The 27,314-nt window shown below is 39.4% G+C and overlaps 1 protein-coding gene across 2 annotated transcripts in view; it reads right to left on the bottom strand.

Moving 5' to 3' along the window:
• Window positions 1-27,314, bottom strand: part of LOC100762283 (proprotein convertase subtilisin/kexin type 5) — a 421,198-nt gene that overhangs the window by 231,302 nt on the left and 162,582 nt on the right. For both annotated transcript variants that reach the window (XM_027406556.2, XM_027406555.2), the window contains exons 6-7: window positions 23,745-23,833; window positions 17,956-18,128 (exon numbers count right to left, since the gene is read on the bottom strand). In XM_027406556.2, the coding sequence (XP_027262357.1) occupies window positions 17,956-18,128; window positions 23,745-23,833 (262 nt within the window). The remainder of the gene's footprint in view (window positions 1-17,955; window positions 18,129-23,744; window positions 23,834-27,314) is intronic.

The raw sequence follows: 27,314 nt of genomic DNA, 5'->3' as shown, positions 1-27,314 counted from the left end.
AGTGTATATCACATGTGTAGGGGTATCCACAGAAGGCAAAGGAGGGTGTCAGATCTCTTAAAGCTGAAGCTGGAAGTTGTGAGCTGCCCCATAAAGATTTTGGCACTGAACTGAACTGGAATCCAGTTGCAGAGAAGGACAAGTGAAGAGCAAAGGGGTCCAGACCAGGCTGGTGAAGCCCACAGAAACAGCTGACCTGAACATCGGGGAACTCTTGCTCCCCAGGCTGATAGCTGGGATACCAGCATGGGACTGATCCAGACCCCAGGAACACAGGTTTCAGTGAGGATATCTACGGGACCTCCTGTAGTATTTCAGTACTTATCCCTAGCATAGTTGTGGACTTTGGGAGCCCATTCCACATAGAGGAATACTCCCTGAGCCAAGACACATGGGGGTGGACCTAGGCCCTATCCCAAAGGATATGATAGACTCTGATGACACCCTATGGAAGGCCTCACCATCCAGGGGGAGCAGAAAGGATATGTGATAGGGAGGGTTTTAGTTGGGAGGATAGTAGGGGAGAACTGGAGGGAGAGGGAACTGGGATTGTCATGTAAAACAATCTTGTTTCTAATTCAAATAAAAAAATCTGCAAAAAAAAAAAAAAAAAAAAGATTTTGGGATCTGCACTCAGGTCCACTGGAGGACTAGGAAGTGCTCTTAACTTCTGAGCCATCTCTCTAGTTCCTCTATTCTTTTCTTCCTTCCTTCCTTCTTTCCTTCCTTCCTTCCTTCCTTTTGATTTTGTTTGCTTATTTTGAGAGGGATATTGGCCACAAAATCATGAACTTTTTGCCTCATCTCTCAAGTACTATGATTGCGGGTATGAATGTGTCTGGTTGAAAGAAGTAGCTTTTTCCAATGCTGGGGATGCAATCCAAGATTTTATGCATGGGAGGCATGTTTTCTGTCACTGAGATACATCCCCGGGCCTTTGTATTAACTCTTAAGGGATAATTTTTGTATTATGATTAACAAGCATAGATAAATAAATGGCCAGGTTGGGTAGGACACATTTTTAGTCCCAACCCTAGGGAGGCAGAGGTAAGCAGATCTCTGTGAGTTCAAAGCCAGCCTGGGCTACATAGAAAGACTCTGTGTTACAAATAAACAAAAGATGATAAGTACAGAAATCTAAAAGGAAAGCACATGTTCACTAGGCATCCAAGGTCTGGGAATGGGGAGAGAGGAGTCATTGGGACCTAGTAATGGAGGGACACTAGGATTTGTGAAGGTCTCCTAAACTAAGGTTACCCCTGCAGAACCCCCTCCTATCCTCAACCCATTTCCTGCCAGTCTATGCAGGACATTGTAGCCCATAGACAGAAGCCACAGAGATCAGTGTTTCAGAGCTGAATTGGGGGTGTGTCTGGTTGGGGGAGTCCTTTGTATGCCATAGAGGCTAAATTGTACCTCCCCAATGTCATTACAGGTACATGAGGTCATTAGTGTAAGCCTAAACAGACAGAACTGGTGTTATCATAAAGAGGGAAGGAGATAGCAGCAAGCGCTCGCAGAATGTGGCCACAGAGGAAAGGTCATGTGACACACTGGCTGTCGACAAGCCAAGACCAGTACTCATCTGGTTTCATGGGCCTGGGGCTCTAGCCTTCCAGCATTTACGATTAGCTGCAGAAAATTAAGTTCTATTGCTTGAGCCACCCAGCCAGTGCTGTTTTTTTAAGGCAGCCAGAGCTGAAGAATACAGGCACAGAGGAGAAGGCAGAGTGGTCCATCGTCATGAGAGCTAGAGGACGCAGGATGCTTCTCCCATTCTCTCCAACTGACCTGTACGCCTATGTGGAGGGTTTATGATCAAAGTCCCAAAAATAAACACTAAATTTGTGGCTTGAAAATGCCATAACCATGTCTGCCAAACATTTCTGGGGTTAATCTAAAACAATTAGCAATTCACAGACATGTTTACTGCAGAGGCACAGGGGGTTTGCATTAGTGTGAAATATCCCCAAACCAAAACATATGTGTTGAAAAACAGCGTAAGTCTGCCCCTTTTTCTAAAACTTCAGAGTAATTTAAGAAGGGTACAGGGAGAAGGTGAAGTGGACAAAGGATTCAAAAAGAGCTTTGCAACATAGTTTTCCTGAAGGGTAAGTAGTAATGTCACTGTTTTAGCTTGGTTAAGTATTATGATTGCATTAGGTTATTTAAATATGGGAAACAAAACAAGCCTGCAGTTGAACTGCATGCCAAGTTAAAGAGCCAGGAAACTTAAGGCAAAATACATTGTGAAATCCACGCAGGTCTCATTCAGCTAAATGCTCAACAGTCTGTTTCATTGTGTGTCTCAATGAACATGTGTGTTTTTTATATATTCTCTAAAAAGTCAATTTATATAACTCCATAAGCACTGTTACTGGAGGATAAGAAGGATCTGGCTTTTGTGGCCACTTTATAGTGGGTTGTTAATTAAATCTTACTCCTGGAGGGTGGGGGTTGAGAAGTTTCTAGTGTGATGAAACTGAAGTTTTCTTTAAAATGAGGTTTTTTTTCCCCCCAATGATATTAGGCTTTATTTGGCATTTTAGTAAAACATTCCTTCTCCAATATTGCTTAGCTGTTTTCTTGAAGAACAGTGAATAAATATTAGAGGCTTCTTACAATTAAAGACAGAGGAGGAAGACAAGAGCAGGAATGGCTCCTGTATTTGTTAATTGAGAACAAAATAGTGAGCAGCAGCAAGGTGGAGAATGCTATGTGTAGATTCTGTTAGGAAGCCAAGAACATGAAATGATGTGTCCTGCATCATTTAATCAGGACATGTTAGAAACAGGAGACCCTATCAAGGTTGATCAGAACATGCAGTGTGCCCTGAAACTACATGAGAATTAGGAACTTTCTTTCATTTGTCTGTAAGCAACTGAGTATCTACTTTACCGAAGCCTTGTCTAGGCCCCTCTTTACTTTCTGTGCAGCTCCCTCTCCTCAGTGAGCCAAGAACACAGTACTCTCTGTAAGCTTTTGTTTATCCCATGGCTATGGGAGCTTGAGTCTTTGTGTCCTATGATACAGAGTTCCAGAGTTAGGAGGCAGAGACTGGGGAGGGACACGGGCACCTACAACAAATGATTTGGTAGCTGAGGCGTGAAGCAACAGCTATTTCTTTTTCAAGCTTAAAGGACATTCAGACTAACAGTTCCAAAATGCTTTCCACTCAGGGCAGGGCTGCTTGAGTGAAATAGCTTTGGTCCAGAAATACAGGTTAAAGGTAAATTAACAAACAAAACAATGCATCAAAAGCCAAAATAAAAATGTCTAATAACTATTCAGAATTTCAAAATATGTTGCTTATTTAAGCAGTTTTAATAACTTTGGGGATCATTATCATACAATAATGAATAACCAGAAAAGCTACCAGAAAGGAAATGTAGGTGACAAGCGCTCTGCAGGAGTAGAGAGGGCTGCCCTGCTCAGTACCTTGGTGACTAACTGGTCTAACTTGGGGGATGCAGTGGGGGAGGGTTTCTGGGGGTAAAGTCGTCATCTGGAAGCAGGAAGGCTTATTTCAAGTGAGACATTATTAAAGCCTGAGATTTATTCTTCCTTCAGTTCACTGAGCAGAGACTAGCAACTTTAATTATATGAAACTGAAATAAATGAGAAATAAAATCATTCCCCGGCCCCCAAATCCAGGGACCCATGAGATGTTTATAAAAAAAGACATTTGACCCTGTGGGTTAGAAGTCTGTGGGTTGCTTGCTGCTTTCTGAGAACATTGCTATGCAAAGGTACTTGGCTTTCATGCCACAGCATTGCCTCCCAGAAAACGGTCATGTAAAGACTCCTTTTTATATTACCTGCCACTATTGGCACATCCCATTTAAAGATCACACGAGTCTCAGTTGACACTGCTTCTAATCTCAGAATAGCTAAGGTAAATGGAAGAGCTACTTAATGTATTTTAAGACAAACTGTCATCCAGTGGAGTTGACTTATTTGGTGATTTAATGGTAGTCAAGGTTCTGAGTCAAAGTCTCAAGATTAAAAATCCTAATTAATGACTAAGAACAGCCCCTTTAAGTTGACCTTCAACAACTTCTCAATCAAGAGACAGGTTTCCCTCAGCCACACCTCCTGCCTCGCACCATCTCCTTAGCCTAACTCCTGCCAGGCTACAAGTCCCCCATTTTAAGTACCTGTTTCATGCAGCTGCTGAGGGGGCTCCCTGCACAGTCCCAGTTGAATCTGACTCGGCAAAATCCATCTATGGCGTGGTCTTATTCATTCCCATCCCACACCATTAAAGGATGCTGAATAGAAACAACTGGAATGCAAATACAATTATTTTCCATTTCCCCTGTGGAAAGAAATGCACTGGATGTGCAAGAAGGAAGGTATCTGTGATCTGGCATTACAGGTCCTCAATTCTGTATTCCTGCATGTCACTCCCCCTTAATCCTGCCCATCTCAGCCAACATTTTTCTCAGCTCTGAACAGGCTTCTTTGTATGCTAGCTTTCTGTGCATACAGCAGACTACTAAGCCAACCAAGTATTTAAAGTCATTTTTTATGTTCTTTGACTTTTTAATAAAACACTGAAAAATTAGATGCAGTTATTAGCAACCACATTAATTTTATACAACCATACACAAATAAAAATGAATTTTATATGCTCGCTGAGCATACCCAATGCGGTCGGCACAGTTTTTTAAAGGCATAGAGAGCCCAATAAAGACTATGGAGTCAGCTGCTGGTCATTGTGACAAGCATTCTTAATAAAAATGAATTTTTACTTTTATTGTTTTATGTTTAAATATATTTTAAGTTGAGTAGCAGATATTTAAATGCTCTGTGTAACTGACACTTAGTGCTTTTTCACAAGGTTGTTGGAATTCTAGTCCATGGACTGGCAGCATGGGATTCAGGGAGCTAGAGTAGACTTGAGCTCAACTTTTAAAGGTGACACTTGCAGACAGTGAGCTATCTGGTCAAAGGTCAGTGTAAAGGGCAGTTAACAGCCTGGAAATATGGAGCTCCCCAATCTCCAGTTCCTGGAAATGCTCCTTTTGTGTTCATTGTATGAATAGAAACTGCTTAAAAGGAAGTGCTTGCCTATCGTTTCCTAAATAATATAAATGCATTAAATTTTAGTAGAATTAGCCAATCATGGTGGCATAAACCTGCAATTCCAGCACTCAGGAGGCTGAGGCAGAAGAATCACCATGACATAAAAACTAGCTTGGGATACTTGGGATACTGAGGTCAGCCTGGGAAACTTGCCATGAACTTGTCTCAACAACAGCAATAACAACAACCTCAAACAAAACAACAAAAGCATAAGGATAATAAAAGCTTAATCAACCCTATTTTCAGAGATGGGTTTTTTTAAGAAGGGGTCACTAACACTGGAGCTTTCAGATGTGTGCCTCATCTGACACATCACAGATTTGAACAGGGGTGTGATTCTTGGCTTCTGAAACTACTGTGCTTTGGATTTCTTTTACTTTGCATATTTTTATGATGTAACTTGGAGAGAAGAATCAGTCTTTCAAGGAGAAATGGCAGTAGAGTATCTATGAAGAAACAAAACTTGGGTGTCAAAACCAGAAATAAATATGCTTTACTGAAAGTATTTTATTTATTTTCAGATAGTCTATCCATCCAAGTGCTTCAAGTAATAGAAATTTGGAGCTTAGTATCTTGCTATGAATAGTACCTAGAGATGAAGACATATGAGAAATAGTCTGGGAGAAGGCACACTGGATCATGGTTCACCAAGTGTGATCTCCATTGACACTGGATGTCCCCGAAAATACTTCACAGTGTGGCTTAAATACTGCTTAACAACTGTGGATTAAGCTAATTAAAAAAAAAACAACAACAATCCTTTCTCCTGTTTTATTTTATTTGCTAAGTCAAGAACACTGAAGTATCAGCCTGCTGGCTATTCTTCCTGCTGTCTCAGACTTCATCCTCCTCACCTAGAAACATGTCATCTCAAAAAGCTGAAAAGGGGATTTTTTTTTTGCTTATAGAAGGTAAATTTGGAAAATCATATTTCACCTGTTACAAAGCATGGTATTCCATTAGTACATACATAGCTTGTTTATGTATCAATTGAAAACAAACTGAAACTTCAAAAAGACCCAGGTATTATTTATTTCCAGTCACCCCTCAGACAGCCATACTTTGAGCCCTGTGCAAGCTTCTATTCCATGGTGCAAGGACTGCTAACAGTGGTTGGAAGGGAAGTCACATAGGTTGAGTTCATTCTCACTTCCTTATTTCAAGCAGCCAAGACAAAATTGTGTGTATCATAAACTCACGGAAGAAATCGTAGCCAACAGCTAGTACCAGCTAAGCTGTTCTGGGCAGTGACTTACTCCAGCATTCCCAAAGTCCACTGTGACACCTGCCAACTCTCTACTCCTTGGTCATTTCAGCAAAGACAAAGCCATGCTCTACCTTTCAGCAGAGTCAGGTCCATGGAAGCAAGAGAGGACCTCACAACATAATTTTCTAGTTTTGATTTGGAGGGGCTGGAGAGCTGGCTCAGGGGTTAAGAGTAGGTACTGCTCTTGCAAAGGAACTGAGTTCAATTCTAGCAGCTAAGTCAGGTGGCTCACAATTTCCTCTAACTCCAGCTCCAGAGGAATCTGAGGGATCATGCCTCTGGCCTCCTTGGGCACTTACACATACATGTACAAATCTGCATACACAGACACAAACATACATACATACACACACAAATAAAAACACAAACACTTAAAAACAAAAACAAATCTTTAAAAAGTAAAAATTTGAAACTGTTTTGAAATGTGTCATTATATTTAAATTTATGTTTAGGGCCTAAAATTTGAAAAATTTCCTTCATGGAGAATAAAAACATTTATTACCAACAGGGGTATGAAAAGAATTTACTGTAAATGTTTGAAAAGACACTTAGAAAGAACAGAGATATTCCAGTGATAATAAAAGTTGATACCACTTGATGTTAGCTCTAGATTGTGGAATTCTTGCTGTGAATTACTGCGACTGCTGGCTCAACTCTAAAAAGGCAATAAGCAAGTCACCCCTCTCTATAACCCACTGTGGGACTTGAATGATGTCACAGTCTTCAACTATATGAAGCAATAGCCTTGACCTTATATTGGTACCTTATAAGATGTCTGAAATAGGGAAAACCAACTCACAGCATTTTCAATCCATAAACACAATTCTGTCTTCAATAAAAAGGAACTATTATATTAGACTCATTTTTTATAGAAGACTTCATGGTGAATATTCTGTGATTCTTAAAAGTGAATCCAATGCCACTTTTCCTTTGAAGAGAAGATCAGCTTTGAGGCTGAGTACTTCAGCCATCAGATGAGCCATGTCACTGGGTCTTTGTAAGGGCTTCAAGGAAGAGTACAGGAGTATGGTCCCTTCCAAGGGAAACAGGGAAATAGGAGTGCTGGCAACTTAGCAACACATCTTGTCTCAAACTGACAATGGCCTGTACTCTTCGTAAAGTCCTGAACCTCCTGAGAAGTTGACAAGAAAGAGAACCAGCACAGTGAAGTCTGGGATGTTGTTCAGTATGGCCTGGATAACAACTCCTCCAGACAGCCAAAGACACAGTTCTTTGTTGCTGGGGTCACTTCTGTGACCACATCTTGACTGAACATGCATAGATGTGCCATATAATACTCAACAGAAGTCAATACAACACAATGGGAAAAAACACAGAGATCTGAATATAAGCCACAATTATGCTTCTTAGTGGCCAACTACATTGCCTCACTTCGCCAAGACTCATACATCTGTGTACTGTGCACTCCTATGAAGCTACCAGAGCCACAATTCTAACAGTGTTTAGAAAAAGAAAAAAAAAAAACTTGAGTATTACACTAGATTATATTCATTGTATAACGAGGAATGTAGACATACTATGTGCACTACAAATTCTACTCCACGAGCCATACATATGTTTAAGCGATAGGAAAATATCAGCCTTCTTCAATTTATGTTTGTTTATTACACAGTGACCTATATTTTCTGCTGACTGGCTGTCATGTCGTGTTGAAGGAAATGCACCTATGTATTCTCTCCACCAGCTTTCACAAATTTACATTTGAAAAAAGAAATGGCTGCTTAGAATAGTCCTTAAGTTTACCTGATCCAATATCTGTATGCTTTTGCTGTTCTAGAAGCACAGTAGAACAACTTTTGAGACATTTTCCTGCTTCCCAGTTGGCCAAGCAGTTACCAAGCAAGCCATAAGAAGAGGGTTCCTGCTGATACGTAGCTAACACAGGGGTAGAGCATCCTAACAGCACATGATGGTGAATCTCCATTGTCAACCCAAAGGTATTTAGAGCCACCATGGGAGCACACTTTTGTATATGTATATAATGGCATATTCAGAAAGATTTACCAGAGAAGAGAAGATCCACTCTGAATATTGGTGGAATCATCAATGAACTGGCTCTTAGGATGAATACAAAGCAAAAAACCAGCACCAACTAGTCTCTTTCTATTTCTGAAATGTGAATACAAAGCCACCAGCTGTGTCAGTCTCTTGAGCCAAGACTTCCCTACCCTCAAACCATGTGCCAAAATAAACCCTTTCCTTTAGATTGCTGTTTTCAAGTACTTGTCATAGAAATGAAAAAAATAACCAATAAGAGGAATTTAGAAGAGTTTGCCAATTAATTTAACTACATAAATGCTAACACCTCTTTAAAGCTATAAATGGGGTAGCAATGAATATTTAAAAATTTTACATAGATAAGGCTATTGCCCATTTGTGTTCCTTTTCTTAAAAATGATAGATAAAATTCATTAATGTATTAATCAAAATTTGATACTTATGCCTCAGGCAATACTGTGATAATCATAGGACTTAAAAACCACACATGTATTTATGAAAGACAAACTTTTGTTTAACAAATGGATGACATTAAATTGAATGTGCCTGACAAGTAATTTCTTAGTTTTTATAAATATTCACAGAGTTCCCCCACAGGTATAGCTAAATCCTGAGGCAAGACAGTAAAAACAGGCTCAGTTATGATAAACTCTCATTAAGTCAAAGCAAATTTAAATAATCTCCTTCATCTGTGTTAGCCTAGCCATTGATTATTTCACAGCTTTACAACATTCAACAGCTAACGCAGAAGCCAGCTGTCATTTATTAAAATGCAAACTGGAATAATCCTACTACAGCTGGGTGTCTATTTGAGAAAAAAAATTTATCCCTCTCTGGTGGAATCAGTTAATTTTATAAATTAATTATGATTACTCATGTTGCTTTTATTATAGATGTGAATCATGCCTCTTCTCTCTCCTCTTGGTGAACACATGCCTTTAATGTAAGGGCTTTAAAAACACGCATGTGTGACTTTGCCATTTACAACAGACAACATGTGTTTGTAGAAGGACCTTGTGCTTTCATCCAACACTCTGCATATCTACTCAACTAGAAAATGTTAATTTTCTAAGAAGAAACAGTAACTAAGAACTGGACCCCTGGATACAGTAGTGTGAAGATGCAGCTAGCGCCACAGTTCCAACATGAGGTTATCAAGCAAAGATTTTGACTTCCTAGACTCTCATTCCTTGTCCTGGATATTGGCTCTGTTCAGAATTCAATGAATGTGCTAATGACCTTTCCAAACAAAACCCTCAAAGAAAGTTGCCCTGGACTTGAAAATTTACTTGCAGATAAAGTGGCAGATAAAACTCATGACTTAAAAATGTTATTTATTACTTATTTTTATCTTGTGTTGTGTGTGTGTGTGTGTGTGTGTGTGTGTGTGTGTGTGAGAGAGAGAGAGAGAGAGAGAGAGAGAGTGAGAGAGAGAAGAGAGAGAGAGAGAGAGAGAGAGAGAGTACTCACAGAAGCCAGAGTTAGAGTTACAGTTAGTTGTGAGCCACAGCTTCCTGACAGGAATGTTGGGATTTGAACTCTGGTCCCGTGGAAGTGCTTTTAATGCTGAGCCATTTCCTCAGCCCAAGACAATTCTGTAAGATGTGGTCCTTAACTATGCACAGTGAGTTACATGGGTTCTCCAAGGGTGGGGAGCAGGGACAAATGCCAAACCAATGCTAAGCATGTAGTGGGTATTTAAATAAGCTTTTTTGAATAAAATGACAAGGCAACCATAATATAAGCTTTCCTGAATACAGAAAAGATTCCATTTCAATTTCCTACATAATTGAGCACACTTGTCAGGAAATGCTGTCAACGTGTCAGCCACCTGCTGATAAGTACCAAGGGTACCAATCGCACAAGTCATATTATTAAACTTTAATAACCCAAAGTGAACAAGATGGCTTCAAGACAAGTAGGTTTTGTTACTGTGTGTTGTGTTTTCAGTCCGCCGACTAGGTTCTGTAAGACGAGCACATTTTGGGAGTCTGCTAGCACTTTATTTAGACAGTTCTTCAACATTACATAGAGATTTTCCCTAAGACAAGAGCTAAGAGCTATTCATCCTTCCACGCCACCTAGCAAAGTGCTGAGCATGGTGGAATACACAGATAAACGGCATCCATCAGAGAAAACTCTGTGCTGTCAGCCTCTTAGTCTGTCACCCAATTCAGTGTCATTGATACCTGAAAACTGCCTGTGGTGTCATTTACTTTATGAAATCATTTTCCTATTTAGGATCAGCTAAAAAGATTAAGTCACAAATGTCTCCTTAGACACTATTTGCCAAGGATCTGGGTCAAAGCCACCTAAGGGCAAATGGTGACAGGGTGATTTTTATTATACTGTTCTTTTAAAAGGTGACATGTAAAGTTTTTTTCTCCAATTTTTATTTAAATTAGAAACAAGATTGTTTTCCATGTCAATGCCAGTTCCCTCTCCCTCCCCTCCTCCCCTGCCCCCCACTAACACCCTACCTATCCCATACCATTTCTGCTCCCCAGGGAGAGTGAGGCCTTCCATGGGGGGGGTCTTCAGAGTCTGTCATATCCTTTGGAGCAGGGCCTAGGCCTGCCCCGTGTGTCTAGGCTGAGTGAATATGTCTCTATGTAAAATGAGTGCGCCAATGGCTCAGTCGGTTAGCTCGAGAGAGGTACTTACACGACATGTAAAGTTTTTTTCTGAAAGCCCTGGCAAAAATGAGAGATCCTGTGTGCCCTGCTAAAAGCCTAGAGTGTTCTTTGTTAATGATGGGAATTTTAAAGGGAAAAGAAGATAATACATGCATATAGAAACACTTCCTCAATTGTAGTGTTCATGCAGAAATGAAAGCCAAAGCATTGGCTGAGAGGTTTCTGAAGGATCCTGTTGAGATCTGTGTAAAAGATGTTCTAATTGTGAGGACCGGAGAGGATTCACAGACTCTCAGCAAATAACACCAGGAAATTGCTTAATAGATGAACAGACTGAAGCCATAAGTTTCAGTAAGAAAAACAAGGAAATCAAAGATACATAAAGAAACCAGTGGCAGGAATTGAAATGACGAACTAATTTCTAGTCCTACGGTTATGACTGCAAAGATCTAACAAATTTAACTGAATTTTAAGAGATTAGTTCAACAGAATCTGTAATGAAATTAAATTTCAAAGCAATTTTTAAAATGTGGTGAAACTTTTGTTGAGTGTGGTGGTACATGCCAATAAGGCCAGCGCATGTGAAGCTGAAGGAGGAAGACTTAGCTTGAAGTCGGCTTGGGTAAACAGTCTAACTTGGGGTACATAGTAAGACTCCAGAGGAAGAAGGGAGGGAATAAAGGGAGGGAGAAAGAAATGGCAGAGAGAAAAGAAAAGCTTCTATATGGTTAAATTGAAAACCTTGATTAGATAAAGTTAAGGACATTGCTCTGAGACAACTCAGACCCTTCAATGTACTTTCAAGTCACCCAAGAAACCATAAAATAAAGAGCAATTCTCATGTACTTGGCAGAAAACAAAACAAAATAAAACCTTGTTGATTCCCATCTCATTATGTTTTCAGTTTTATGAAGGAAATATTCTCTCAGCATTTTCTTCTACTTATAACCACCACACATTAATAGTTATCTGAAGACTCCCATGGGATCATTCAGCAATCTCAAATAGATTAAACCAGGCTCCTGGGATCATGTAGACTTCTTTATTGCCTTACTCATTTCAGGTGTGAATCTGATTAAGACTTGTAACATTCTGAGACTTGGCATTGTGTCTGCACTATGTTTTCCAGGCATTAAAATAGGAACTTCTAAGGGAACTGCTAGTTCCATTGACTTTATGAACAAACTGATCATACAGGTTAACTTACCCTGAAAGTGGTAAAAAAAAAAAAAAAAAAGGTATTAGAACTTACATTTCCAAATTGGAGAGCCTGCATTCAGACTCTGGGTACTTTAACCACCATGGCTTATCATGCATTCTTAGCAGTTCAGGCTCATTATATATGGTCAGAGGAATGCAAGTGTGGTTTTTGAGTACACAGCAAATTGACATGGGATTCATTCATCATTCTTTCTTTCTTCACTAAGTGCCCTGGGTGTCAGGACCTGTTCTGAGTATTTGACATACAGTAGAGGATGTAGACTCTGGATCTTTACGGAGGAGATGATCACAAGATAACCAAGTACAACACTATGGAGGTTTAAAGGGGTGAGAAGGGTTGGGCTGCATAGGAAGAGCAGGCAGGGTGCCCTGTTTCAAGTTACATGAGAGCTTGGAGGTCTCTATGTGTGGAGATCAAAGAGACAAAGCAGCCTCACTGTGTTGCTGGTATGGAGTTCTGATGCAATGGCTGCAGGAGATGACATGAGCAGGGCCTAGCAGAAGGCAAGATTGGGAGAGGCCACGAAGAATTTCAGTCCTAAGGGAAAAGAGAAATGTAGGCAGGAAAAGGAAGGGGATACCAAGGAAGAAGACAGAGATTCATCACCTATTCTTTTTTATTTTATTTTTAATTTTATCTTTGTGTATGTTCAGTTTTGGATGGCATGTAGCACCTCTGCGGACCACTTGTATGGCCTGGTATCCATGGGGCCAAAAGAAGACACTGAACCCCCTGGAACTAGAGATACGGATGGTTGTGAGCTGCCATGTGGGTGCTGGAAATTGAAGCCGACTCTTCTAGAAGAGCAACCAGTCCTCTTCACTGCCGAGTCATCTCTCTAACCCTACTTATTCTTTCTAACTGTGTGATTGTGTATTTGATAACAGAGTTAAAACAGGAAAGCACGATTAAGAAGAGTCGCATGTGTCAAAGAAGACAGAAGGGAACGCACAGCTGAACTTACGAGAGTGCCTTGAGGCTCCTGTTCTGACTGTGGTAGCTATGATAGAGTTGTTTTCTCTACTTGTAAGATTGGGGGAAGAGCACCCGTCTCATAAGATTATTGTCTAGATTAAAAACTAAGAGCCTATTTTGGGCTTAGATGAATGACGGCAGTGAATAGATCAGCCAAAATATTAAATGTTCATGCTATTGTTGTCATTGCGATCTCCCCTCCTCATCAACTTCATCATCATCATCATCATCACATTTCCGCTCATTGAGTATAGCCCAAACTATATGACTCTAAAAATTACACTTAATTTTATAGCTTCTTGACATCAAATAAAATACAATCCTGATTGACAGATGACAGAGAGGAGGGGGGAGAGAGAGTTGTCAACTAGGATATGGTGTGTTAAAACAGGTTCTCAGATACAATTTTGGCACATTAATTCTAAAGGGCTATAAACTGAATCAATTCTGGTTTTGTTAAAGTCTTTGAAAGCACTGTTACATCCTACTGAGTCAAATGTTATAATAATCTTATAATAAACAAATGGGGAGCATGTTGAAATTCAATACTTGGTATGTTTCTTGTTTCTGATTAGTTAGCAGAAAGAATGGACACGATCAATACTTGAAAGCACTGAGCAAAATGCATTTATTTCCCCTGTGAATAGATTTCTTGATACTTGTCCTTCTCTCTCCTGCTGTCTGATCTGGACAGTGGTCTGTGGTCTGGACAGTGCCGTCTCATTCTCAATGCTGTCCTGGACCACTGCAACCTCCTGCTCTTGTCCCCCATCATTCACCCGACAGATGGTATGCCTACAAGACCTTTGCCCTATTTGAACCTCCAATGACTTTCTGTAACAGGATGGAATGCAAGCCCTCCCTGTGACTTAGAAAAACCCCCTGAGATGGCCTTAGCCAACCCCATCCTTCTACTGCTTTCTGCTCATACTATTCCTACTGCCTGAGGAATAGTACTGCTTTGTCCTGGAAATAAACTGCAAACCCTTGCTATTCACGGTTTTTGGTGCTTTCTGCTGGATCTGCACAGAACATTCCTCTTCCAGGTCTTCACATCATTGGCTTATATTTTACGTCTGTAGATTCTGCCTCCTCAAAGAGAACTGTCTGCCCCTCCCATCTAAAGTAGCTCTCTGCTTTTCTCAGCTACCAGCTGTCTTTCATTTACTACATGCAGATCAGCTGAAATATTCTTGTAGTTTCTCTGCTTGTATTTTGTCTTGTTGATATGGTGTATGGACTATTAGGTATTACACATAAACCATGGTTTTCTTCACCACTCATCTATGGTACTTAAGGAGCAGTAACTCACTAAACTTCAAGGGTCGAGGACAAATCATTTTAATCCCTGCATGAAGTAGAACATGTGGCTAGGACGCCAATGGGCCAAAGTGACTCAAGGTCACTGTACAAGCTTTTAGTTAGTTAGCTGAAGACATTTCTTTACCTGCCTTTGTTCCTTAGGTCCACAAATCACTCAATAGCTCATTTGTTTTTTCTGGCAGGCCTAAAGAAGTTAAATTTAGGTTTCACTTGATGCTTCAACATAAGAAAGTGGTCAAAATTTTTATTTTTCTGATAAGGACTACCCAATATCAACTTGAAATATTGAATGGTATACTCACAGCTATCTAGAGAAACATCTTTTGAGAAAATAAACAATTTGAGACTAGATACACGAGCAAATAAAACATCCTCTCTCTCTGTCTCTGTCTCTCTCTCTCTCTCTCTCTCTCTCTCTCTCTCTCTCCCCCAGAGGATCAAAGTAAAATTGCAGATGCTCTAAATTGCATTCACTTTTTTTAGAGAAAGTGGAACTGAAGAGGAAGAACAACAAAAATGACCTTCTTGAAGCTCAGACAATCTGGGCTGACCTGGGCCATGTTACTTCTCTTCTGCCCCAACTAGTAACCTGAAGGAATCATTGAAAATTCTGCAATGTGGGCATCATCTAGGAGAGAAGGATGAGGGACTATGGGCAAATTTAAACAGTACTTTCGAAGAAAACACCTTCTCTCTAAATACTTCTTATGGAGTACTTACTATATTCAGACAGTGCATTAATGACTTTATTATGGATTATTATCTCACTGAGTGGTCATAAAACCTCTGTGAATGAGTAGTATATTATCACACCACTTTAGAAGAGGAAATGGAAGTAAGTCATCTGATTTAATTAAAGTCAGAAGTAAATGAAAAACATTTACTCCTTTAAAGAGTATAACTTGAGGGCTTCACTATACTGAATACATGAAAACACTATCCGTTCAATTTTGTCTTATTTCAATGGTTTATTGCTGCCATTTCAGATTTAGATGGGCAACGAACCAGAAGATAAATCTCCCCCTTTAAAAGTTACTGCTTTTGCTACTACTTCAACTCTAAAAGTTAATGGTTCATCTTAAAATTGAAGTCCCTTTTTGTTCAGATGAATCCTCAGAAGATCCTCAAAGGAATGCTGAATAAATCATGCTATCCTTATTCTCCCCAGATTTTGGGTGATGGATATTGAACCCAAGGCTTTATGCATGCTAAGCACATGCTTAAATTCTGAGCTATATGCCAGGTACTAAATTATGGTACTCCAAGTTCCCCAAAATTTTGAAACAAATAAACCCAATGATCCACATTTCTATGGTCTACCCTGGAATGATGCCCATGTGTTCCACGCAGGAATTCAATGTAACTCCCAGTCAGCAGGTATGGAAAGATGTTCTATCTGTACTTACCAGCAACTGACTACTTGGGTGGGGAAATCTATTATTAACTTCTCTCTCACATATTTTTTTTGCATATGACTTACCAAAATAAGTGTTAGTTTTTGCATTTAAAACAAGCTTTATCTTTCTATATCATCTATTTCTAAATAGTCCTTTGTGTTTGGTTTCTTACAAGACATGTTTCTAAACATAACTTTAAAAAGGAAGCACTTTTATAATCAAAGTGCCACATTTTTATCTGTTTTATGCATTAAGAGTATAGTTTATTTCTGTTGAGCTACACTCTGCAATATAAAGAAATTTACAATCTTTTTTCTTGGCACTGCATTACTTACCCACATGTCCATTACTCAGTTAGTAAATCTACCTATTAGGCTTGGGCATTCTTTATATGGACAGGCTATGTGCATTGCTAATAAAAGGATTTTCATATTATTGAGAAATTCAAGTTGCTCTTTCTTATGAATGCAATGCACTCATAATTGGAAGATTTGAACTAAACTCAAATAGCCAGTTTACTGGCAATAATAGTAATTTGTAGTCCACAGATTTGGCAACAAGTCAGCAGATGACATAGGGTACATTCATTTGCTATTAAGATACATTGAAAACAAAATTCTAGGCAACAATTTACAATATTATCTATCTGTTAAACGTACACAAAAGTAATTGCATATGGACAGAACTAGGAAAGAAAATGTCTTCACAACCCTGACATTTTTTGCTTTTTTTGCTAGAAAATTACTTAAAAAACAAGTGTGTGCTTCTCCCCATCAAATCCATTTCAGAATAGACATGGGATGGCTTAATTCAGGCTTTTGCTAAAAATCTAACCCAGGCTCCCAAAATTATGCAAGACTCACTATCATTTTTATTCCTGCTTAAACATTGTGCTAATCAACTGACTGCATCCCACTGTTCCATATCTGGGCGGAGTCCATGAAAACATTGTGGTTAGCATCATTTGAACTAAACTAAAATTTGATGCAGCAAACATGTACAAAGTGTTCATTGGAATTCAACATATCCTCTTAGCTTTGTAAAGCCATAAATATGTATAAAATGCACTCTTGGGACTTAACTTTTGTGAGGAAGATACGCCCATAACAAATTCTTATGAAATATAAATATTATTTGGTCTTTATCTAGCATCAGTAAGACTATCAAACACAGTGAGCACAGAGCAGGGGACTAATGATAGTGAATTTTGGTGTGGAGTGAGAGAACCTTCTGGGAAGCTGTGGCTTTTTAGAAGAGGATTGAAGGACTTGGGGGGTAGCGCAGGGGAAACAGAATGTGCTGATGGACTATGAACAAGAGTGGAGAATGTTTGCAAGACAATGGGTGAGAAGATGAGAAAGGCAAGGCAAGTTCAGGCCAGATCAATTATATCATGCAGAGAACAAATTTATGCTATGTAACCGAAAGTTCTACTCATTAGCAAGAATGGAAAACCCCGCTCTGGTGCAGCACTCCTCTTTCCATGAGGATAAGTTCTAGCATCTTTACTTTTATTTAATTCAAGGCAATTTAAGCTCTGGATTTTGAAACATTGTTTTTCCCAATAGATCATGGAGCTAGGTTTCCCAGGGACATCATTCAGCCACTCTTTCAGTGACATCAAAGAAAATGCTAAGTTACCTAATTAGGGAGATCTGTTGCCCATAGAAAAAATAATATTGTCTTTGGACAGAAGTGAGACTAAGTGACACCAAGGTGATATGCTAGAAGGACCTTGCTGTGTGTCCTACCAACACCAAATGGAGACAGTGAATACCCACTCGATTTCTCAGCCCCAGGAATTTGTTTTTCACAGTGTCACATTCACATATTAATTAATGTATTTCTTCTGTGCAGCTCTAGATATCCAAGTACGCTGTGCATGCCATAGCAAAGACTAACTCTGAGTTCATCAACTCATGAGGCAATGTTTAAGACATCTTTCCAGTGGCAATCCTCTAGCCTGGATGGTGGCATGCCTACAAACTGTGCATGAAAATCCTCACCCCAGATGCTTTTGAAACCTACCATTCTCACACCGTTCTCAAAGGCTTGCCGGGTGAGGGGAGCTGGCCCATCCACAGTCTTGCCGTCATCGTCTGGGCCCCAGCTGGCACTGTAGATGTGCACATGCTGTGGATTGTAGCTGACAGACTTCGCTTCCACCATGTCTGTGACATCGCCATCCAGCATTCGCACACCTTCAAAGCAGGAAGGAGCAAGCTTGTTACTATCTCCAGTAGATGATACCTAAACAGTTCACTCAGACAATTTGGGGGAATAAAGAATACATTAAAAAACTGTAAAAATATTTATTTATTCAATGATAATGTGTATGTGTATGTCTGCATGGGTTTTGTGAATGATGTGCATGCAAGAGGCCAGGAGAGGGCACTGAGACCCCTGGAACTAGAGTTACAAACAATTGTTGGCCACCATGTGGATTCTGGGAACAGTGTACGAGTAGTAGGCGATCATCTTCTCAGCCCCAAGCATACATTTTAACCAACACTTCAGTGAGCATTTTTTTTCTGGCAAAAAGGTACCAATACACTTTGTAGAGGCGACTCTATCTTGGGGAGACAGGAGGTTTCTTTGTGTATAAAGGAACAAAATTTTGTTCAAAAACTTTTAAATTTTTTTTCTATTCTTCTTCCAAGGTTCCAAATCTTGCTTTCCCTCCTGCCTTTGTTAAATGAGTATTTGACAGAGATAATGAAGTAATCTACTGTCCTAATTTCTCTCCATTGAAAAACTTGGGCTCATAGATGTAGAAATCTTCTAACCTTAGAAGTTTTTAAAAGTTGTGAAGTTGCCAAGCCAGCTTTGTCTCATTTCCCATATACCCTATAATAGTAGACTGATGTAAACTTACTGTATTTCTTTGTTGCCAAGTTATTTACAAGTCAAACAATGGATGAGAATGTGTTTAACACTTCAAATAACTCTCAATATGTTTTAGCAACATTTAGTCATTAATCTTCATTTAAGTTCATGCCTATCAGACAGAAATCCAGCATTAACCCCATTTTTCAAAAATAGTCACTAATGTCCTGGGAAATAAATTATCTGTCGAATGCCAACTTTTCCTTTTTAGCTTGTATTTTGGCAACTTACAACAACAATATAACTTCTAATCATTTAGTAAGACAAAACCTTGCTTACACTAAATATCGTCACTGAGACTTGTATAATTTTAAATTTAAATTTTATTATTTATTTTTTGTATGTGGGTGTTTTGCCTGAATGTATACCTTGTGCATCGCATGTGTGCCTGGTACCAGAGAAGGCCAGATGAGGGTGTCAGATCCCCTCGAACTAGAGTTAAAGATGATTGATTATTGAGCCACCATGTGGGTGCTGGGTCTCACACTTGGGCCCCTCAGAAGAGCAGCCTGTGCTCTTAACCACCTAGCCTTCTCTTCAGGCCTTTACTTTAAAATTATATCTCCACAAGATGAGTTTACTTTTTAAGGGGAGTTTTGCTTTCCAGTGAGAATTTTAAGTTTTTTTTTTTTTTTAAGTTTCAGAATTTTATTATTTTATTGCTTTTCTTATTAGTTCAAATTAGGAAGAAGCTTGCTTCACATGTCAATCCCTTCTCCCTCTCCCTCCCCTCACCCACACTGCTCCTATCCCACCCGACCTACCCCCAACCCCATCCACCCTCCACTCCCCAGGCAGGGGAGGGCCCTCCATAGGGGCTCCACAAAGTCTACCACATCATTCTGGGCTGGGTCTAGGCCCTTCCCCAGGTGTTCAGGGCAAGAGTGAATTCCTTCATGTGGGATGGGCTCTCAAAGTCCCTTCTTACACCAGGGAAAAATACTAATCCACCACCAGGGGCCCCCTAGAGTGCAGAGGCCTCCTTATTGACATCCATGTTCAGGGGTCTGGATCAGTCCTGTACTGGCCTCTCAGACAGCATCTGGGGTCCATGTGCTCCCCCTTGTTCAGGCCAGCTGTTTCTGTGGGTTTCACCAGCCTGGTACCGACCCCTTCGCTCTTCATTCCTCCCTCTCTGCAACTAAGTTCCAGAGTTCAGATCAGTGTATATCTGTGGATGTCTGCCTCTGCTGGTTACCAAGACACTGATTTAAACAAAGATTCCAGTATAGGCTATCTTAGATGCTATGAGGCCTGAGTTGATTACTGTCAGGAAAATAAAAACTGCTTTTTTTTTTTTAATGGAACACTATCTCTTTGTTTTTCTTTAATATTTAACTTTCCAAAATTTTAAGAAATCAAGAAAAACAGAAATAATGAAGCAGAATACATACATATGGAGCTAGTATTCAACAACTATTAATATTCTTGCCTATTTTCATCTAGAAAACACATTTTTCAGTCAGTCTGAAGCAATTTAAATAACGTGATAGATCAGACATAAAGGTTATTGTGTCCTTTGATATTTTTATGAAAAAAAACAGAGATAAAGACCTAGGACATTCTAACACCTAACAATATTGTTTCCTCCAATATTTCTGAAGATGCTGTGTTTGATTGATATGGCTCAGTTAATATTAATTGGCTGCTACAATCTACACTGCCAGAGAAACTAGTAAACAAGGAGGACCATAAAAGAGACAAACTTTGTCCCCTGGAGAAGGGGAAAGGGTCACATCCCCTGAGCAAATTGAGAGCAGGGGGAGAAGGGGGAGGGAGCTATGAGAATGAGAAGGGAAGAAAAGGAAGAATGCAGAGGTCATGAGGGAGCAGAAAGATTGAATCAGGTGTAGATTAGAAGAAAGGATATGTGATAGGTAGGGTTTTAGTTGGGGGGGTGGTAGAGGAGGAAGGAAGGGAGAAGGGAACTGGGATTGTCATGTAATTCAATCTTGTTTGTAATTCAAATAAAAAAAAGTCAAAAAAATTATTAATAGGCTGCTTGATGATATCAGTAAGGTTTCCTTCTGAGTACACTTGCAATGGGCTCACCTGCCAAGACTGTCACATCAATGAGTGGGGAAAGACCAACCAGCTTGAATTTGAGTTGTACCTGTTAACAAACTGGGGGCTTGCATGCACTAATAGGGGAATAGCCTGCACAAGTGAGCAGCAGTAAGCCTAATCCTGAGCTTGTGTTTCTATTGCTGGTGATGTTGAGCTCGAATATCCGAGTCTAGCTTCTGGAGTTTTTAACTCTCCTGTGACTCTCCAGGGATATTCCTGGCCTTGGCCTCAGACTAGAATATTACTGGTCTACCCTATTGTGAGGCTTCCAGCCCTTGGGACTAAGTAGCTATTGGGGATCCTGGTTCATAGCCTGGAAATAGCCAGTGTGGTATGATCCAGCCTCCAATTATGTAAGATAATTTGGTAAATCTCCTTTGGAAGTTACACAGTATTATGTACACAGGCTCACATATAGGTACTTTACATATATATATATATATATATATATATATATATGCATATGTATTCATGTGTATATTCCACTGGGTCTTTTCTTCTATAGGACTTAGTCATGTCACTGGTCCACACTTTTATTTTTTTATATTTTAATTAATATACAAGTGTATTTCATTCTGGGTTATTATAGAATATTTACACTTGGGATCTTTTTGTTATTTTGCATTATGGTGTTGGTATGTGTACATCTGTGAATGTAGGCATGCATGCATGTGTACATGCATGCATGTGTGTGTAGGTTAGAGGTCAATGTCAGGTGTCTTCAGTCACTTTCTACCTTAATTTTGGGGGTAGGACTTCTCAGGGAACCTAGAGATGATGACAGATTTGGCTGGGTAGGGTAGGCTGGTCTGACAACACGCCCCAAAGGATCCTAATGTCTCCACTTTCCCAGGAGTAGCATTACAGTCAAACATTCCTGTGCTTGATTCTTTATGTGCGTGTTGAGGATGCAACATTAGGTCCTCAAGTGTGGTGCCTCGAGCACTTCACTGAGTGACCTATCTCCCCAGCACCCACTTTTTAGATTTCTGAGAGAAAATGTATGTCATCAAGCCACGAAGAGACAAAGACAGTGGGGAAAATGCCTGAAAATTATGGAATGGACACTGTCCTCTGAAAGGGAATCAGGTAACTCAATGGCGATCTGCATGTCCTGGGTCCTGAATGGCCACTGCTTCTTTTCAGTAATTGTGGACATTTAAAGCTGCTATGCACTCTTTCAGAGAAAAGGCAGACATACTACTTTGCCTTGTTATGCTGTATTTAGTAGCATCCTTCTGCACAGTGGGCTCTAAAGAAAACACTAGAACTGCTCCCAATTAAGCATTTAAGAGTGTCCAGGTGAGAACATGAGAGCATCAGAACTTGGGTGTTCTATCATGCAATTTATGTCTGCTAAGTGATCCATAGAAGGTCATGAGGTGGCTTGTCTTTTTGACTGTAAAAACATAAGGAATTTCATAATTTAGTCAAGTTTAAAGATTAACAGTTGCTTCATCTTTTCTCATTCTACTACAAACTTTATGCCTTGGGTCTGAGGAGTCAAATTCTAGTTCAGAATATTCCTATTTAGGTCATTTATTGAATTATCGCCATACATTTATCTTTTTAAGGAAGTATAGTTAAGCTTGGTCAGCAGCTATGAGAGAGCTCAGAATTTATTCAGTTCTTCCCTCAGGGTCAGTCAGAGTGCTGGGTCAGTCTCTATTTCTGGGAATATAATCAAATCACAGCAATCGAGGACATAAGCACATATGTGAGAGGTGACTGTTGAAGTAGCTTGGATCTGATTGTGCTGGGTGAACGGGGGAGGGGGGCGCTCCATCATTCTTATCACACCTCAAGAAGAGCCTCTGTCCTTATCACAGTGGATGCTCCTGAGTGCAGCTATTTATTGGGCAACAAACTGTCCATCCCAGAAATTAAGGGTGAAAGAAAGCAAATAAAGCACTCAGACATATTTTGGCATTGCTGGCAGTCAAGGGAATCTCAGGAACCTGCTTTAAGCACAGCCCCACCATGGTTCCTCCAACTGTAGCTTTGTTTTTGCTGATATCAGTTACCTTTGTTCAACTGGGCCCCAAAAATACGACATCGGGAATTCTAGAAATAAACAATTCATGTTTCAAGCAACCTTTCTTAATGTAGTTTGTTATAATAGGTCCATCTTGTTGGATATCGTTAGCCTTTCACTAGGCTCAGTTTGGCTGATAAATGACCACAGACATTTACAAGACAAAACAAAGCTATCTATGAAGGGAACTGTCCACTTGAGGTAGCCACTGGGAGTCATGGAGAAGGCACGACTATTAATGTTTAAATGTTTCACACTCTTATTGCGGATAGGAATGTCACTTTTTTATTTGAGATGAACTATTTGGTAGCAAATAGGGTATTGGAACAAGGTACTCACCTGGTTGCTGAAGTTTGTGGTTCTCTGACACCCTTTAGCCTACCTAGGGGACATCCTCGGGTATAATGATGAAGTCACTAGGGTCTATTAGAATGCTGTCTTCCATTTGTGTGTGGCTGTAGCAATCATCTGTTGCTTACAACAATGATTACAAGTGGCAAAGTTGGAGTCCACTTTTTCAGATTCATACCGTGTTGGCTACATCTTTATAATAAATATACCTATGCCTGAGTTGAGTATAGGTGAGCGTATTTTTTCTTTTTTTTGCCTAAGTGTATTTAGAAGAACTATATTTGTGACATATTGGGGGTCTTATAGCAAGTGTCCATCACCATACTGAATATCATCATTCACATGGTTCCTATGTAGTCAGCAGCAGTTGCTCCCTGTCATGCATAGACATGCCCACCACTAGTTTGAAAAGGATTTTGAAAAGCAGTCAGCCAAGAGCTTCCTGGCTCCTATGTGTATCCTTGGAAGTGTCCCATACCTCCAATCTTGGCGTTGAAAGCAATTCCAACGGTGCAGTGAGAGTTGTTTGCAGCGGCTGCCACTTCTCCAGCACAACGGGTCCCATGCCTGCAGTAGAACAGACACGGTTTCTAAAGTAAGATACTCTGTTCTCACCAGTTCTATGTGTCACAGCCAAAGTGGTGAAGAAAGTATCCAGCTGTGGGTGTTTCAAGAACTTCCTACCCAAGTAGCACTCAGCTTGTCTGTGGCAAATTATTTAGCAATTCATCATGCGATTTTGGGTTGTATTTTGAAGATATTTAGTTTTTGATATCTTGGTTGCCTAAGTAGAAAATCACCCTAACGGCTGAAACTGAACCATATGAATGGTGGGGACCATTTAGCTTGTACTCTCTAACAAGCCACAGGGAACAGGTGGTTATTAGATACCTAATATATGGCTACAGAAATATCATCTCAAGTTTTAATTTTATTTAATTCTGAATAAACTTAAAAGACTAATAAGAAATATTTCAACTATGGACATAAAAAATTGCTCTTTTTAACTTCATTATTTAGTTTTCTGCGAATTTCATATATACATACTATACTTACATTTTCCCAATTTCTACTCCCTTCTCTCTTCCCCCAACTTCTGTGTCCCTTCAACTTGTTCTCAAATATATGATCTTTTCTTTTATAATTATAATTGTCTGCTTTATAAACCGTATACTTAAATACAGACCAAGTAATTCCAGTGTAAATTTATTATCTAAACTGCCATAAACTATCAAATCGCAAAGACATTGCATAAAATATATATCTTGATAATTGCTTTAAACCAATTGTATGTAAGTTATTGAGGCATGTCAAGACTTAGTTCATTTGTTCCTTTTCATTTTCTTATGGTTTTTAAAAATGTGGTCATTAGAAAAGAAGGTTTGGGTTAATTTTTTAAATAAGAATTCCCTGTTATTCTTTTCCCACAGCAACGCTCCTTAGAAATATCTTCTGGCTGAAACAAAGGCATTATTTGGAAGAAAATGATGCAACAGGAGATTGTCACACAGAGTGAATCAAGTTAGCTTTTAAAAGACAAATACTTCATGCTTTTATTTGTGGGTGCTAGATGATACATGCATGCCCAAACCTACGCATGTATAACTGACATGAGAATAGAAGGGGACTTAAGGGAGGAAAGGAAGGTGTATGGAGGAAATATGCTCAAAAGACATTATATACCAGAATAAAAATATCCTTATAAGGCCAAGAAATGTGCACAGTGAATATATTAATCCAATTGAAAAACACAAAAATCTTCTGGCTGAAAGACCTTCCATCACCTTGTCCAAGAGCAGTAGAGGAAGTTCAAGTATAAAGAACAGAGTGTTCACATCATGGCTTAGAATGTAATATTGAGACAATTGCTACATCACCACTGAGCTCAGAGGAAAAACACTAAAACAGGACTAATGCCTGCCATGGTTGAGGAAAAGAGGTGACAACGCTGTCTATGGTGTGAGTGTGATGTCTGGTACCCATTTCTGCCTTCATTACAGAGATGAGAACACCTACAGGCATTTGAGATGTGAGGACATCTGTGGAAAGAGAAGAAAGCCCCCAAGTTACTAGTTCTCAGTCTTGGAAATCCCACTCCACTGCTTTTTCACTTTATATTACATCTGCCATGTCATGTCAGATGTACTTGTCATGATGTAGAATGAATGTCTCTCCCGCGTAAACAACTTATAGGCATGGAGGTATGTTTGCTAAAAGAGATACTCCATATTGCTCTTTTCACTTAGTAGATATTTCTATACAAGCATTAATCTGGATATGTTAGTGGCTACTATTTTACACTGGATTATTCTTCATGTGTCAGTATAAATAATGTGTGATTTTTTATACTTATTCAGCTATATGTACACCCATATACACTTATAAATTCTTTTATTATATCTTTAATCCCCAGACTGTTATCCAGGTTTTTACTAATGTAAATAAGAATGTGATCAGCAATTTTGAGCTTATATATATGCATATGTATATAATTTATTAACTGAAGATAAGTTACAAGAAGTAGAATTACTGGATGAAAAGAGTACAGTAGACAGAAACAGATAACAACCTGGAAAAATGTAACTAAAGTATATGAAAACAACATGCCTTTAACAATATTGGTGTAGGGTTGTAGAGATGGCTCAGTTACTAAAGGGCTTGCTATGCAAGCACAAAGACCTGAGCTCATCCCCAGTGCCTGTGTAGAAAAGTCAAGGACAGTAGCATATGCTTGTGAGGCAGATCCCTGGAGTTTGCTACCCAGCCATTCTAGATGAATCCATACATTTTGCATCCAATGGGAGACTGGCTCAAAACAATAATACCTCCAGATTACACACACACACACACACACACACACACACACACACACACACACACACACACACACACACAAACACACCTAAATGCCAGTATGTCTACAGTGTATACATGTAATGTATGTACCAGAGAGAAAGTGGGAGAAAAAGGGGAGGGAAAAAAGGGAGGGAGAGATAATAAGCAAAGTTGAACATCATTATGAAAAATGGAGAAAATATTTGTATAAACCCTTGTGTATCAGTTTTTCAATCTCTTATCTTTGCTCATATGACATAAAAAGTATCTAATTTTTGATTCTTTACCTTGACAACATTTGCTGTGGAATATCAGTGGAACTACTCATTCATTACTTCTGCTTGTTCTATGAACAGATTTTCTGAAACACTAGTTCAAAGTTCTCACTGCCTTTCCTGTTATATCTGTTGTAAAAATGCACATTTTAGAAGTGTTGTTCACCGAAGGAAATTTTAGGCTGTCACACCCAGTATTTAATTTTTGGTGGACTCATAGTTATCCTTCTCTAATAATATATGACTGTGGTGTGTGTGTGTGTGTGTGTGTGTGTGTGTGTGTGGTGTGTTTAGGAGTATTTGTGCCATAGGACATGTGCAGAGGTCAGAGACATTTGTGTACTTGTTTTTGCCCATCTACCTTTACGTAGGCTTCTGGGATCTAACTGAGGTCTACTGTCTTCTGCATCAAGTCCATTTATTTGCTGAGCCATCGCACAGGCCTGGGTTATATCACTTTAATTATTAGAAAAACTTTTAAGTATTAAAAGAACAATTCCTTTTTGTGTGAATCCCAAACACAACTGATAATTTCTTCTTGAACCTTGAGTTGTTACGTTTGAGTGTTCATTAGGTGCGTGCTCAATAGTTCCTCAAGTTATGTTATTCTTACAATGACAGCTCAGGCTGGAGAGGATGTGCAACAAGGGCAACACTCCTCCATTGCTGGTGGGAGTGCAAACTTGAGATACTTTTTTTAAACAAAACAAAACCGAGATATCTTTGCCTAGGGGGAAGCCCATTTAGTGTAACTGCTTACCGACACATTCATGTCCAGTTCTGTTATTTTCATTGTGTTAGAATGAATTCAGTCATAAAAACTGAACAGCATGCTACGTAAATCATTAATACCATTTTCTTCTTTACACAAACAGCACACACTGTAGAGTGTCTTACTTGAGTTGCCCATGTCTCATCGCCATATCATGAGATACACA

This window comes from Cricetulus griseus, chromosome 3 (genome assembly GCF_003668045.3).
Source record: "Cricetulus griseus strain 17A/GY chromosome 3, alternate assembly CriGri-PICRH-1.0, whole genome shotgun sequence".
Taxonomy (NCBI): domain Eukaryota; kingdom Metazoa; phylum Chordata; class Mammalia; order Rodentia; family Cricetidae; genus Cricetulus; species Cricetulus griseus.
Note: the sequence above shows the minus strand (reverse complement) of the source record. Positions and strands in the feature narration are given on the sequence as shown.